Source organism: Rissa tridactyla, chromosome 10, assembly GCF_028500815.1.
Source record: "Rissa tridactyla isolate bRisTri1 chromosome 10, bRisTri1.patW.cur.20221130, whole genome shotgun sequence".
NCBI lineage: Eukaryota > Metazoa > Chordata > Aves > Charadriiformes > Laridae > Rissa > Rissa tridactyla.
The window spans coordinates 5,662,388-5,677,622 of record NC_071475.1 but is presented as its reverse complement, the minus strand read 5'-3'; the positions used below and the strand labels follow the sequence as shown (position 1 = coordinate 5,677,622).

Sequence of the window (15,235 nt, the reverse complement as noted above, 5' to 3'; positions counted from 1 at the left end):
AGGTCTCCTTCGGGTGGGACCTGAACATCCCAGCACCCACACGGCACCAAGAAGCAAACGGCCACACACAATAAAAATAACTTTTTTTTTTTTTTTTCCCCTTTCATGCTGCAGCCTTGCACCAGAGCCGGGGAAGCAAGCCCTGGCCTCCCCCTCGCTGGGGCCCTGGTGTTGTACAGCTCAGGTTTCCTCGCTGAGACTGCAGAGACCAAGCCCCAGCCCCAAAGCAAAGGGTTAAACGCTGCCTAGCAGTAGCTCTGCTGCAGATCCAGGCTGCCAAACCCAGGTCGGGGCCTCCCGGAGCGCTTCTCCCCTTGCCTGTGCCCCTCTCCTCTCACCTGCCTTCCCCGCACTAAAAATAACAAGGGAGGGGGCAGAGGCTGCAACAGGCTGGGTGCTGAGCGAGCGCAGGGGCAGCACCCAGGGGACGAGCCATTTGTAACCCCTAAAAGGCCACCAAGAACACACAGACGTACGGAAAAAGGAGGGACTAAAGCGGTGACATTACATAGATAAGAGGGGGGAGAAGCAGACCGTAGCCAAAACTCTGCTAGCAAAGGAAGGGAACGGTAGATGGGCCAGGAGCCAGCTTTATGTCTAGGAAGAGCTGTGCAATTACTTTAAGAATCAAGTTGTTTTGCTAATTTAGGAACACTGGTGGACAACAGCCATCAATATAAACCGTATCTCAAGCAACCCCCTCCCCACTTCCCCCACCACGGAAAAACACAACTGGAGCCGTAACGTGCCACAGAAGAGATTTGCCCCCAGCCCAGCTCCTGCTGCGGGAGACGCGAAACTCCTCTGCGAAGGGCGGTTCCCCGCTCCTGTGGCAGGGATGGCGTTTGAGCTCTGGAAACCGCACAAGAGCGGCGGCGATGCGGGAGCCACCAGTAGAAGGTGGCACAAGGTCATCTTGAAGAAACGCAGCCGGTATCTCGCAGACGATGGAGGGGGCGGAAGGGAAAAGCCCCACACTCCCGGCACGGCTCCCAGGTCCTGGTGCTCAGGGGTACGCAGTTTCCACTTATGGGGGGGGGGGCGGAAAAAAAAAAGAAAAAAAAAAGAGGCAAACATTCTGGGGAATTGCATCATTGTGCAACACAAGCACAACACACAGGTTGTATATTAAAATTTATTGAATTATTGTGTAAGAATTCTCTTTATTAAAATCATTTGGACTCTAAACTGATTATTTACAGACAAAACCTCTTATATCACCAATAGATTCCTACATCTCAAAACAGTATCTACAAACAGTTATTACACTATGTAACAAAATTCAGATACTCTTTTTTTTTTTTTTTTTTTCAAGCTTTTTATATTAATTATTAATTCAAATTTGCAAAAGATGGTACCTCGGGTGCTCTGAGCAGAACTCAAGGTGTGGCAGGGCGTAAATGCAGGTCAGGCCATAGCGTAACAGAGAGACACCAAGTCACAAGGCTGGGAGAGGGCAGAGGCACCGGGACAGAGGACCGGGAGAAAGACTGTCAGAGCAAACGCACTGGGTGTTCTGGAAACCGAAAGAATCATCCCGACAAGAAAGGCACCAAAAAAGCAGCATCTCCCTGCAACCAGGACACATCCTGAAAAAGAAATGGCGTTCTACCGAGGCAGCAGCATCCGAGAACCCTCTATTTTCATTTCAAAAAATTAGCCATCGTTTCTACAAAAAGACAGACAAAAAAAAAGGTTCCAGGTACACCTAAATTTGCCACCAGACAGACGAAAGCAAGCACTCTCACATCTACATGGCGTGGGTGCCAGCTACTCTTATTCATGCCAACAGGAGAGACATTCAAATACACCAACGGATATTTATCTTAATACTGATCAGTTCTCGGCGTTTCATCCAGACCGGGGTGGAAGCAAGTTTCTTTCTCCTGACCGCAGCACTAAATAAATCTTAATGCCTGCCATTCAATAACACCCCCTTTCTGAGAATACGATTAAAGCAGCAACGTCCCCTTGCTGCCCTTGTGTTTCGCAGAAGGGGAACGGTGGCCGTGGCAGGGCACTCTCAGCTGGTGCCCGCAGAACTTGCTACCCGTGGGAAAACAGGAGCGGCCAGAGAGGATTCTCCTTCCTTGAGAAGGAACGTCCGTCTCCAGAGCGTCTGACAAGCTGGTCGTGGAATCAGGTAGAAACTGGAAGAAACTTGGAAGGATCACGAGAAATAAATAAATACGTCATCCCCGCAATAGGGAATTTCATAACAAAACCTGTTTTGTGCAAATTTAAATGCAACTGAACCCTGTCGTAGTAACGGATTTTGCCACAGGAGAGGGGCATGGACGGAGAGAAGAGGGGCCACGCCTAAACACCCAAGTTGATCCCAGCGAGGGACCCTCAGTGCGTGTCCGCAGGGGAGGAGGATGCCGGTACCTGGAACACCAAGGGCAGATGGATGGGAAGAGACGGGCACTACCAGCTTTCCACCCACACCGCACCCGCTGGGCAGTGCCTCCTGGCCGGCTACGCAAGGACAAGCTCAAGATGTAAAAATAAGTCAATCACCTATGTTTAGCTCTATTTTTAAGTCTTGATTATTGCTCTAATAAAAGCAGACTTTCACAGCTACACTCGGACAAAGTGGATCATTTCCAAGACCCAGGAGCGCCACTGAGAAGCCCAGAGGACGTGGAGCCCATTTACCCACGGCCTAAGCCAGCCACGTGGGCAGAGGCTGCGTCCCCAGCAGAGACACCTGGACTCCTGTCACTACGATTCCAGGAGAGCCACCAAGTCCTCCTCTCCCTTTGCCAATGTGAGGTGGATTCAGAATTAATCCCCAAGCCACCCTCTTCTGGGAAAGTGCAGAGATAATTCTGCAAAAATAAGGGCAGACGTTAACAGTCTGCAGAGCCATAAATCCAGCAGAGCCTCTGGCTCCCGGCTGGAGCCACTCGGCGAGTTGGAGAGACCACAAACTACATCTTGCTGCCTGGGGCAGAACGTCCGTCTGTCAACACACAAGGGGACAACGCTACTCTGCCACTCTACCTGCACCTGCCTCAAACCAAGGAATCGCCTCTTTGCAGTTCCTAAGGGAATGGGCTTTACTAGCGTGCATTGTATCTGCTGTTTCCCATCTGCCAGTCCTTTCCGCCACCCGGCTTTTTTTTGGGGCTGATTTAATCAGATTTGGTCGAGACAGAGGTTTCAGAGATGCTAAGTTCCTGTAAGTTTCGTGGAAATGGGTGGTCAGGCAGGAGCGAGACCCAACCGGGTGCCCACCCTGGGGAAGAGAGGCGAACTCTGCCCCCCGCTTTCCGCCTGGCAGCCGCCAGCCCGCGCACCTGCTGCTCTGTACAGCGGGACAGGGGCAGGAGGTGGCACGGGGGTGTTGGCCGTCCCCTGGGCACACAGAGTACCTGGGAATACTGCTGAGAGGGTCACGGGAGAGAGCTGGCTTTGTGGGAAGCGAAGCCAGCATTAGCTTGTTGTTACGTTGCTCAGAGAACAGTTTTGCAGCTGCGCAGCGCTCCGACAAAGCCACAGGGCTGATGTGCTGGGCCTGGAATTACTGCTGTATGCCATGTAAAGAGAGGTAGGGACACGATCCTGCCCTGGTTTAGCTCTGGTCCCTCCTGGCCCGCACAGTCACCACTTCAGGGAAGGGGCAGAGGAGTCAGACCTGTCTACCTGCCCCAGGCACGCAGGACATCAGCGTGGAATTAGCAGCAGGGGGGCGAAAATGAGCAGGGCGCCCTTATACACAGGAACTTGCTCTCAGAAGGGCAGAGTACCGTGTTCAGGAGGCGCAGGAGCTGAGGAGGGAGCAGCGAGGAGCTGCCCAGTGACAGCTGGCATCTAACTGTGCTTGTGCCTGCTCCGGCCTCTCCTTCCTTGCACGAATCATTCCCGTTTGCAGGACACCTGACGCTCCTTGGGAACAATGCAGTTGTGCTTCATGGCTTCCTCGAGTTCACAGCTCACCAATAACCCTTCTATGTGCCACAACAGGAGAGTCTGGGAAGCGAAACAGAGTAAGGTGTAAGGCAAGCCTAACAGAAGAGCCCACGGCTAAGCCTTGAACTGAGCTGCGGGGAAAAGCAAGCTGCTGTTACGACAACAGAGACATCTACGGGTTATCCCTGCAGACAAAGCAGTGGAGAAAACTTTGCTCCAGTGCTGACAGACGTTTGTCAGTAGAAGTGCACAGAGATACTTCTCCAAGAAAAGCTTTGTCTCAAAGCCACAAAATCAAACATTCTCCTTCAGCATTTAAATACATTAACTTTCTGAGGGTATTTACAAGTCCAGTTCAGAGCAGCAGAACAGCTGGACACCGGAGGAAGGGGAAGTGGCACAAGGCGTTTGTTGTGCTTTTCCAAAGAGCAGGGCAGCCTCTGACCACAAGGAACCAGGAAGACGGATCCCGAGCTGGGTCGGTGGAGACTGAGGCGAGCCAGGCAGCGACTCTCACATGCTGCATTTGTCCTGAGGGAAAGGGTGAAGGGGTGCTGCCCATTTACAGTAGGCCCCTGGGCAAGCGCGCATGCTGGTGAGCACGTTGCATCCAAGCAGGTGTCGCGCACGAGCTGTCAGAGACCAGAACACTGGGGAGCGAGAGACCTTCGCCATCGGATGCTCTCCTTTCTACATCCAGCGTCCGGAACCAGTGGGGACATGGCTGCAAGGCAGTTTCTCAGATGGGATACCTCAGATGGGATACCGCAGGAGCGCTCGCTAGCTGGGGACAGAGGTTAGTACAGCTGTCAGCCTGGGGAAAGCCTCCTGCGTCCCCGCTGAAGTGAGCGGCTGCAGCAGGGGAGTCTCCCAGCACTGGCAAGGGCAACCATGCAAGGCCAAGGACTCCACAGACACGGTGCTCGGCATCGTCACCTGGCTCTTCAACAACGTCGTTTGGAAACTTGGCACATTCACGTAACATCTGTAGGAAGGAGCTGTGTGGTCCCCCTGACAGTCTGCCAGAGGAAAACCAAAGTTTGGGGTTTTTTTTTGTTTTGCTTTTCAAAAGAAAAAACTGTAAAAAAATATTCTCTGAGATGCAAGGACGCTTGTACTTTGTACTGCCTTGGCCATCCCCGTTCATGTCACCCGCCGGTTCCTTGGAGAGTCTGGTTCCAATGGCAGCAGGACACCCTGTGTATAGGTAGGACGAGCACTGTCCCCGTTCAGCCAGGGGAGAGCAGTCTGTCTGCGCCTGTCACAAATCTGTGACTTTATTCTCCACAGCTGCTGCGATCTGTTGTAGTCTATATCCGAGCTGCATCTTCTGTGCCGTTGGGTCTTCTTCCAAGGCAGTAATGATCTGCAACGAGACAGAGCTCACTGGCAGCCTTCCTGCAGCACACAACACCGCCAACCAGCCCAGCTCCACGCACGGCGGAGAGCCCCACGCTGGAATCCAGCGTGCTCAAGACTAGAGCAGGTATGCAGTAATTCGTCTCAAATTAACCACAAACTAAGTATTCTAGATTCGTCCTAATAACTTACAAACTTCACAGTGCAGAAAGAACGCTAAACTTCTCACCTGAAAATGATGTCTTTAGTAAATGGATCTGAACTAATTGCATTTCATTTTTAAGTGGAGTATTTAGTTACAGAGTCAAAAAGAGAAGCGTACACAAAATCCCAACAGCCTCCAAGTTAGATGTAAGCCCTTTTTTTGGTTTCCTCCCTCCCTCCCTCTTTGATAAGAATAAAGCAAACTTATGACGTGGAAGTTACGAAACAATACACAGCGTTGTAATAGCCTGGCTGCTCTTAATTATTAAGTTTTTGGAGGTTTTCTGGTTGGATGGTAAAAGGAGAAGGGCATGTTCATACCTGCTGGAAACAGGCACTCACCTGGTCATAGTACTTATTGATGTATTTGTACAATTCATGTAGAGCCACCAGGGAATTGAGGTCACCTGAGTAATTCTGAATAAGAGAGGAAGTTAGACAAAACCATGAGACACGTAACAATTGTTCTTCTAGATTCTGCATCCTCACAGCTCATTAGGAAATGTGCTTGTTGCACAAAGCAACCGGAAAGGGAATTCACCAGAAGTTCCTAGCGAAGGAAAAAACCCACACATATTCCTTGTCCTGAATCCTTGACTACTCTTTTCTCTTCAGTGCTGGCTGGGCAGACCCTCGCCCTCCTTGTGGTGGGCAAAGGCAGAGCAGCCTGGGAAGGGTCAGCGTGTCTAAGCAGAACCGCACACTCAGCTGGAATATCTCCTCTTTGCATTACTAACTTTCTCTTAGACGCACAAGTCAGGGGCCAGGGTGACTTCTGAAATTATTTTATTTACCCGTGATAGCTCAGCCAGGGCAGAGTTCATCTCCTGGTCACTGGCAGAGATGGTCTGACGAATGTCCGCATAGTACCTACACAGTGGTACACAGGCAATTAGCGTATTGTTCCCCCTCACCTCCTTCTTACTGCTTAAACTGACTCCTCACATTCATTTCTTACCTTTCCACCATCTGCTTGTAGCGAGGAATGTCCCGGGCATAGAGCAGCTTATTGATCGGAGAGTCCTTGAACATCCAAAACCAGAATTGATTACAAAAAGCTCGTTCATTATGCTGCGGACTAAACTTAGCAGGTAACACCATCACTGCAATTTTCTGTCATTCATTCAGGATTGGGAATTTTTGTTCTCTGTATGGAAAGGCACTTCAAATACTAGGCTCTCTTCTAGTAATGCAGTCTGAGGAACTATGAGATATGTTGGTGAAGGGACCTCTGGGATCCAGCCTTCCACTTGGAGCCAGGTGACCACCAGAATGAGATCACATTGGCTATAGCTTTGCATAGCTGACTCCTGAAATCCTCCAGAAATCCACCCATCCCATCTCTGGTGACCTGTGCAGGACTGTTCCACTCTGGGCACAGGGTGAGCAGTGGTGGTAAAAAGTTTTTCTAGTGGCCAACTTGAATCTCTCAAGATGCATCCTGTGATTTACACTGTCTGCCACAGCCAACTAGAGTTTAGCTCTGCCCCCCCAGTAGCTGTAAGCTGTAAATAAAGAGCACCCCTCAATAACAACCTCTGTATGCCAAACAAAATCAGCTCCTCCCTCCTCTCTTCCCAGGAGTCCCCATCACTCTCCAGTGGCACATGGGAGTAAGGACGGGCCTGGTCTGCTGTTCCAGTGGTGCTACATAAACATTACTGCCTTCCTGGGGCAGCACTGCTCAGCTATCCGTGCCAACCGTGCTCCCTTCTCCCTCTGTACTTACCCGCCCTAACTTATGGTCAGCTATTGTACAGGAGTCCATGAAGGTCTGCGCAATGACCAGGAGCACAGCATCTACGTTATCTGACGTCTGCACATCAAAAACAAACTGAGGATTCTTGATAATGTTGATCCAGAACCGTAGGGGCAGGCTGCAGAGAAGACAGAAGCCCAACAGGGGATCAGCAGAGGTAGCAGCTACAGTGCTGAAAGATACCCTGCACATTACTGCATCTCCCAGCTTTGCCCTCCCAGCAAAACCAGCTTTTCACACCACGTTCTGCTGTCTTGCGCTCACACTTTGCTCCTCCTCAGTAGGCAAAGGTGGCTGTTGGCTCTAGACAGCTTAGCAGTGCCTCCTCTGGGGCCCACAAGGAACACCGTACCTGTTTGTCTTCCAGATATGGATGGTCTCAGGGTCTGCGATCCCATAGTGTAACGCCTGCTCATCCAACAGGTCAAAGAAGTATTTGACTGCCAGAGGGACAGGGCGGTTGGTACTGAGGATCACCTGGAACAAGTCATCCACAAACTTCTGCAGAGTGCCCTGTGGAGAACCGAGCAGGACGGAGTCAGCACAGGCAGAGGAGGGTGGAGAACCCAGGCCTTGAGCAGATGAGCGGTTACCCTCTTCTGCTCAGCAACCTCCCCACAGCCATCCAAAGCACTGCAGGGAGCAGCAGCAAAGGGGAAAGGAGGCCCCAGCAGTTTCTGGAGCCGAGGCCAGGGAGAAGCTCATGAAAAAAAATCAAAACACGGAGGGGAGTCAGATGTACTCAGAGGGTCTGCAAGTAAGGGGGATTGCTACAGGGGAGAGAGCTTGCAACACGACGGAATGGCACAGAACCGTAGAGACTGCCTAGTGGAGGGGGACTGCTGGTTGCCACCAGCTGTATCCAGCCAGACAGGAACAAGGAGAAGGGGTTTGCTCAGCAGCAAGAGGAAGTTCAGTAAATGTGGGAAGAACACAGGCACTGCCTGGCTAAGTGCCTGGGCTGTCTTTTGGGGAACAGTACTACTGCAAGCAGGGCACTGGCTGGGGAACCTGGATGCCAAAAGTAGATCCTTTGTTGAGAAGAGAGCAGAAGGACAAGTTCCTGGGTCAATTTTTTAACAAGGAGACTGGAATAAAGCAAAAAAGAGAACACAAGCAGGCACTATGCCTGATTTATGACTGCAGCTGAATCTGTACATGGCTGGTGTGTATTTGTGGCATCATCTTGCTGCAGCAGGTAACAGGTCAGTCCTATATTCTTGGCCCTGGGTGGGGTGGAAGGTGAGCAGACATGGCAGCCCAGTGGACGCGGCTGCCACAGAAACTCTGCTGCAAAGCACAGGGTACCTGCCTTTTTCCGAGACACACACACACAGACAAACCTGGGGTGGACACAGGGATAAAACCGTTTCTCACTCTCCTAGAGGCTCTGCAAAACTTAACCCATTAGTAGGAGTAGAAGTTTGTCTCTACAGCGTCAAGCAAAACACAATCTGTGCTTCTTCTCACCTTCATTGAGAGCAGACGTGTCAGATAGATCTCTGGGATTGCCTTGGCTCGCTCCCGATCTCTTAAGCTCCCACGCCGATGCTTGGGAAGCTCTGGCTCTTCTGTTGGTTTTACCAGGTGCCAAAGTTTGATCCCACCTTCATCCGCATCCTCCAGCATTGGCGTTTCTAAAACAAGCAATTGTTTACCAATGAGCATCAGTTCTCTCACAGTACAGCTTGGCTAGGTGAGGCTCAAGGAAGCAAAATTTCACAGTATGATAGAAGTACAAAAGGGGAAGGAACCTCTGGAGGTTCCGTCCAGCCGAGTGCACAGAGCACAACTGTTGCTAGCACTACAGTAGGTTGCCTTTGTCCACCCAAAACCTTCAAGGTCTTGGAAACTTCCCCAGACAGACAGAGATCCCCCACCCTCCCAGTTGTCTGTTCCAGGGCTGTACCATACCACCCTTTTGCTGAAGAAGTTTTTTTTTCCATCTCAAATCTGAACCTGTTAAGAAGCAGCCTGTGGCTATTGTCCCTTGCGCCACAGGAGTGTCCATAGAGCTGTTTGCTCTGCCAGGCAGTAAAGTAACCGCCTGGCGTCCCATCACCGCCCTTGGGCCACGCTCAGCACCTGAGGGTATTAAGATTCATACAAGTTGCAGACTGTGCTCAGCCCTAGAGAGTCAGAACTAGAGAATTCTGCTTATCCTGCATTTTTATTCCCAGCCTGACTTTCGTCTACTCTTACGACCTTTTGCTTTTCTCTTATCTCACCTGCCCAAGCTTTCAATTTCCTGACAATCCTATAAGGGTCCAAATCACGTATCAGCCTTCTACAGCAGCATAAAGCTGGGGCTATGGCAAGAGACCCCTCCCACTAACTGGCAAGTGCTTTAAAATCGTTTTATGAGAACAGGACATCAAACTCACTCTCTCCTGGGATGTAATCCTGATTCTCCCTGTGGATGTGCTTGGTTAGGCGTGGGACCAGTGCTACTGTTGCTCCATCAGGCACCTGCGCACAAGCAGAAATCAGCATTCAAAACAAACAGCATGTTTCTCATCAGCACAACAGGCAAGTGCTTGTAGACCAAACCAGACTACATCATAAACGGAATTAGGGACAGAAACAGGGATTTGGGGACACAATCACTGTCTTTCCTGATTGTGGGAGAATCTTGTTTGTACCAATTAAAAAAAATTATGTGCAAAGTACGATGAAGATGATAATACTCAGGGAGTGAGGTCATTCATGTCTAGAACACGTTGCAGCAAGATATGACACATTGGTGCAAGGTAGTTTAAAAAAAAAAAAACAAAAGAAAACAAACCCTGCTTTCCATTCCTAGAAGCTACTTCGCAGATCAGCGTGCCATCACCTACTGACTGATTTGGACTGGAACATTAACCGATCCAGCAGCATCCCCTTCGTTGCAACAGCCACCAGGCATGAACTTGTGTGTCTTTTTTCCAAGCTCTACACCTGCCCATGTCTCAGGTGCAGGTTAAGGAGGGGGCTATGCTTCTTAAAGTCAGAGTGCAGGGCACAGCACTGACTTAATTTGAATATGCTGCTGCGAGAAAGCTCCAGCCTTTTGACAGTGATCCACCAGGAGCCAGAGCCACAAATAGAGCATAACAGTGTGTAGAAGATGAGAGGAGTGCCAAGGCAATGTCAGGCTGAGTTCTGACCTTGTAATGCTGAAGAGTGTTCAGGCGTTTCCAAGTTCCTTGAACAACAGATGTCACATCCTCATCAGACAGTATCAGATGACCTGCCAGCCCTGATCTCCACTCTACAGCCATCAAAACACAGAAAATGAAAGGATAAACTGTAAGTTTGAGGCATCTCTGAAGTCTGCTGTTCTTCAGCCTGGTTGGCCTTGTTGCAAACCCACTGAGCCTTGTCAACCTTTACCCAGGTTATTTCACAGACAGCATAACCTGAGCGAGCGCCTGTAACAATGCTGAGTCCTGCAGTCACAGGACAGTCTCTAAGCACAGGGACAGGCGGCCCCTATGGCCTCATAGGTTCCCCTCACCAAGTTCCTACAAATTCTGTAGGAATTTGAAGATTGTGACTCTTCAAGCAGGTGACTCAAACGACAAATATGCACTCACCGTCCTTATTAGCTACTATTCCCCCAGCACCTGCTCATCTGTAAATGTCACTGCTATTCAGCAACAGCCAAAGAAGGAAGAAGATGGAAAAACTGACTGGTTTCCCTCACAATATAAGTCCTACATTTCATTAACCAGTGTGGGCAAAGTCCTCCCCGACATACATTACTGAGATGCTGCCACTGACTTCACTGGCAGGAAGAGCCAGTCTATGACGATAGCATCTCTGTGCCGCTCTCAAATTGTCCTTCCCTCCTATACTTTCTCCATGCATTTCTTTCCTGCGTCCCCTTGCCCAAGCCATTGCCATGGTCCAAGTCTGGCAAAGAACACCGTGAAATGGGAAGGGCTGGACCCAACTGCTTCTTTCCTATCTCTGCCTCTTGCTGTTAAGCATTTTTCCTCCATCATGCCCTGTTGGGTCCAGCCAGAGTGCAAGATCCTTGGTCAGTGACTGTGCGCACTCAGTAGAGGACGACAAACCTCATGCCTGCCAGGGTGGTGCGCACAGATAGCAAACGACCACTCTTCCACTTCCTTACTGAGTTTTGGCACCAAGGAGTTCTGCTCACCGAGGTCCAGGGTGTCTGGGTCTGGTCGGTGACAGTATGGCGTCCCTTTGTAGATCTGATCTAGGATTTTCTCCTTCACCTGTGTTATGGTGTCACAGTCTAACACTTTCGCAGAAATCCCTTGGGAGTCCTCTGCGCCTCCTGCAGCAACTCCTGCTTGCGTCAAAGCATTTAATGTCTGGGGAAGAAAAGGTCACAGCTACTCGGCTGATAAGATTACATCTGACACATTTACACCTTTGATGGCTGGCATTAAGGTAAGATAACAGCTAGTCCTTTCACTGGAAGAGTTTCAGAAAAGAAAACCTCACAGATGTTAAACATCGTGTTCTCGTTCTTGTGTCAAGAGCTGGAAGCCAGTTCAACAGCGCTGGGGAGGGGCTTCGATGTGCCATCAGCAATTTCATCCCCTTATTTCTAGACACAGCGCAGCACATACACCGGATTACTGTGGTGATGGCTTCTATCAGCCTAGGGCAGAAGTGCCTGATTTAGCAGAGCTCTTGCTCATCTATGAAGTTACGCTGCTGGGATAAACCTGGCTCCCAGGAGACAGTGGCAGGATGCTGCACTTCTGCCTCAATAATGGGAGCAGAGACATTAAGCTCTGTTGCATTGGAAAGCGCAGAGGGAACAAATGATTCGGTGCTCACCAGAGTCCGGTACTCCAGGTCCTCTCTCAAAAGGCGGTTGTCGTTCAGGGTATATTTGGCTTTCCCTGTCACCCAGTCGACTGGCCCTTTGTCCACCTGGTGTTTGATTCCTCGAAACAGCATGTAAAGGGGCTCCCCAACAGAATCCTGGCACAGAGAGGAAGGAGTTTCATCTGAGAGAAATTCAACTTGCTCCTCCCAGCAGAGCCCAATGGCTTGGAAACATGGACACCCAGGCAGAGGAGAAGCAGGACTGAGGATACATCAGCTGAGCTGCAGCAGGCAAAGACAGAGCCTCTGCTGACAGCTCCTGCTCCGTGCACAGGCCAACTACCAGGTGGATGTGCAAGACCAAGGCATTGCTCTGCCTCTGCGGCACTAATCTCAGAGACTCTCCTTGCCACCCCCTCTCCAGGAAAGGAATTAGGTCAGAATCAGTCCTCCCAATGGACAGACCAGCCTATGGCCAGAGTGTCTCAAGATAAAGGAGCTACACTGAGCCCTCCATGATCTGGTGAGACATCCTGGAAACAAGGAGTGGTATTAATGCTGATTTAAGTATCACCGTCCCCAGTGAACAGCCCAGCTCTCTCATTCCCCACCCTGAAATATGGGATGACTCTGACACTATTGCAGCTACGAGCGAGGCACAAAGCAAGGCTGTGGCTGTCCTCCCTCTTTTGGCCCCTCTACACCACAAATGGACAAAGAGCTCACCCTCACAAACGCGTACAGGCAGATGGACATCCAGTTGGTCAACAGCTTCTCTACCACTGTTTCTGTCCTGGAAGAGAGCATGAGGTTGGTCACAGGAATACGGTGCAGAGTAGGTAGGGATTTGGAGATAAAGGTCACTCCCCTTGAGAAAAGGGCACACTGAATGACGATACAGGATCAAGGGAGAGGAATTAAAAAAAAATAGGACTTTAGAGACCAGTTAAGGTTAATGCTTTTGCTACCACTTATTTGAGGCACTTTTCAGCCTGAAGGAGGCACCAAACTCCAGTGGAGAGACAAGCAAACAGGGCAGAGGAAAGCCTTTGGCAGGTCTCAAACAGGGGAAATTTGTTCAGACCAGAAGGAGACCAGACAGGAGGCTAATGGGGATCCAAACGCAGGAGATGTTTCAGTTTAGCTTCCAAACAGCACGACTGCGAGCCCAGGGACCTCTAAACAGCAAAGCGAGATTAGCAGACTTAGCAGAGCCCTAGTACCTGAACACAAGCAGAGAGTTAATGTACAGCAGCTTCAAAAGAGGAGGAATTTGGGGTGGGCAACTCCAGCTTCCTACTCTTTTCACACCTTTCCTGCTATATTCCCTACTAATTGCTGACCAGGGAGAGGGGTATCATTGTTACTGCTTCCTCCAGTTTGATGCCTGTTGTCTGGACACACAATGGTCTTACAGCCGTAGCCCACACCAGGATGTTGTCCTCCTCGCAGGAGGTTCAGAGCTTGCCAGCTGGGCAGAAAGGCTCTGTCCCCTCAGGTAGCTCGCAGTGGGACCATGGCTGGCTCACTTACCTCCGCAGCATCAGCTTGGGGTTCTTGGCCACATACTGCTCCACAAGGTCATTCAGGAGTGTTTTGAGGATGTCAGTGAAGTACTCCAGCTTCCCATGCAGCGACACAGTGAGCAATGATGCTACATAAGCCCGGTCTCTTGGAGAGAAAGTGCGCTGGATTTCCAGAGTGTGGATGAACTGGTGGGGAGAGAGAACCCAGTGTGTAAATCTGCTGAAAACAAGGCAGTCACAGCTACTGGCCCTTGGAAGAAGCGGTGCTGCAGGGAGCTATTCAGGAATGAACTTTAACATACCTGCCTGCTTCCTACCACCAGCTGTCAGTGGCATGGCCCTGACCCCGACCCCAAAGCAGGTTGCAAGCAGAGAGAGGGACATTACCTTGGTGAGGAAGAGCTTGCTGTTGAGCAGGTTGGAGAGCTGGACCAAGCCCTGCTCCACAGTTTGCCGCCGGCATTCAGGGATGTCCAGGTCCCTTTGCAGTGGTGACTCACGGTGGCCCGGGAAGAAAATGCGCTCTGCATAGGACTTGTAGTCCAAGAAGGGGATTCCTGTGCCCACAAGGTCACTTGTAAGGTCCATCATCTCAGTCATCAGGTCTGAGGGAAAGGAAAAGCCCATGAGGTTGACCACATGAACACGCAACTGATGGTGCAGAGCATGAGATGAGTGCAAGAAGTAGGGCTAGCAGGATGGGACTGAGGAAGAATGTTTCCTGAAAGGAAGAGGCACATTGGGGTCCCATTGCTAGAACAGTTAAAACTAGACTAGGCACTGGGAGAAACCGCATGAGGAAAATTCCAGCTTGGGGTGGAACCAGAAGGTGAATTTGGCGATTATTCTCATTTACGGTCAGGAGGTGGCTTCCAGTTTTATAAAGAGGAAGCCACTGTTCAGTACAGATCTGTGATTACAGGCATTACCTACATTAGAGACAGAGCATTAGAGATCTCCTGCTCCTCACTGCTTCCCACATTAGTTGGAGATTACAGCCTGAGTCACCTGCAGAGTTTCAGCGCCCCACATCTCCCATGCAAGGGCTCACTGCTGTAAGCAGCTGAAGAACAAGGTTTGCGAGCCCAGAACAGGGGATGTAATTCTTCTTGCCCTACACAAAGTCTGGGCTAGCTGTCCTTAAGATCTCTCCAACTGTGCTGTCTTGACCTTTAGCTCTCCGACTGAGTCCGGAGGATGAACTGGAGAATCAGAGGGGTCTGTACAGATCACTGTGCTCTGAATTAAAGAGAAGAATTAAAAATGGAATAATTTGGCTGTAAGTTTCAGTGCACCAGCACAGGATAAAGTCATTGCCTGCTCTGAGCTACCCAAACAAGTAGGAATGGAAGAGAAGTAGGACTGACAGTGGTTCTTCAAGCTTCCCTAAAGCTGCAAGAACCTAGGAGCTCACTGACTGACCTGTGAATTCCTTTTTGCATCTGTCCCGAACACTTGTTTCCAGGTTTTCCAGCTGGATTTGAACTTTCTTGTAGTCCCTCAGAGCCTGCTTGCTCTTCCTCCTGCAATAAGAAGCAGAATTGTTCTCAGTGGCCCTAGCCCAGAGATTATCCTTGCCAACTGTTGTGTTGCTACCAAATACCCCGGGGCCATTGGTGCTGAGGTGATTTCTACTTAACATCTTCTTGCAGGATACCAAACAGAGTTCTGTGAAGTGGAT

General features: G+C 50.3%; 1 protein-coding gene across 10 annotated transcripts in view; it reads right to left on the bottom strand.

The window, feature by feature from the left end:
* Positions 1-1,084: 1,084 nt before the first annotated feature.
* PLXNB1 (plexin B1) overlaps positions 1,085-15,235 on the bottom strand; it is an 81,628-nt gene continuing 67,477 nt past the window's right edge. For all 10 annotated transcript variants that reach the window (XM_054216360.1, XM_054216356.1, XM_054216357.1 and 7 more), the window contains 15 exons: positions 14,977-15,077; positions 13,942-14,159; positions 13,562-13,740; positions 12,755-12,821; positions 12,038-12,184; positions 11,385-11,562; positions 10,384-10,487; positions 9,622-9,706; positions 8,708-8,874; positions 7,590-7,750; positions 7,208-7,355; positions 6,437-6,501; positions 6,273-6,348; positions 5,821-5,895; positions 1,085-5,281 (listed from right to left, as the gene is read on the bottom strand). In XM_054216360.1, the coding sequence (XP_054072335.1) occupies positions 5,177-5,281; positions 5,821-5,895; positions 6,273-6,348; positions 6,437-6,501; positions 7,208-7,355; positions 7,590-7,750; positions 8,708-8,874; positions 9,622-9,706; positions 10,384-10,487; positions 11,385-11,562; positions 12,038-12,184; positions 12,755-12,821; positions 13,562-13,740; positions 13,942-14,159; positions 14,977-15,077 (1,876 nt within the window). In that variant the 3' untranslated portion in view covers positions 1,085-5,176. The remainder of the gene's footprint in view (positions 5,282-5,820; positions 5,896-6,272; positions 6,349-6,436; positions 6,502-7,207; positions 7,356-7,589; positions 7,751-8,707; positions 8,875-9,621; positions 9,707-10,383; positions 10,488-11,384; positions 11,563-12,037; positions 12,185-12,754; positions 12,822-13,561; positions 13,741-13,941; positions 14,160-14,976; positions 15,078-15,235) is intronic.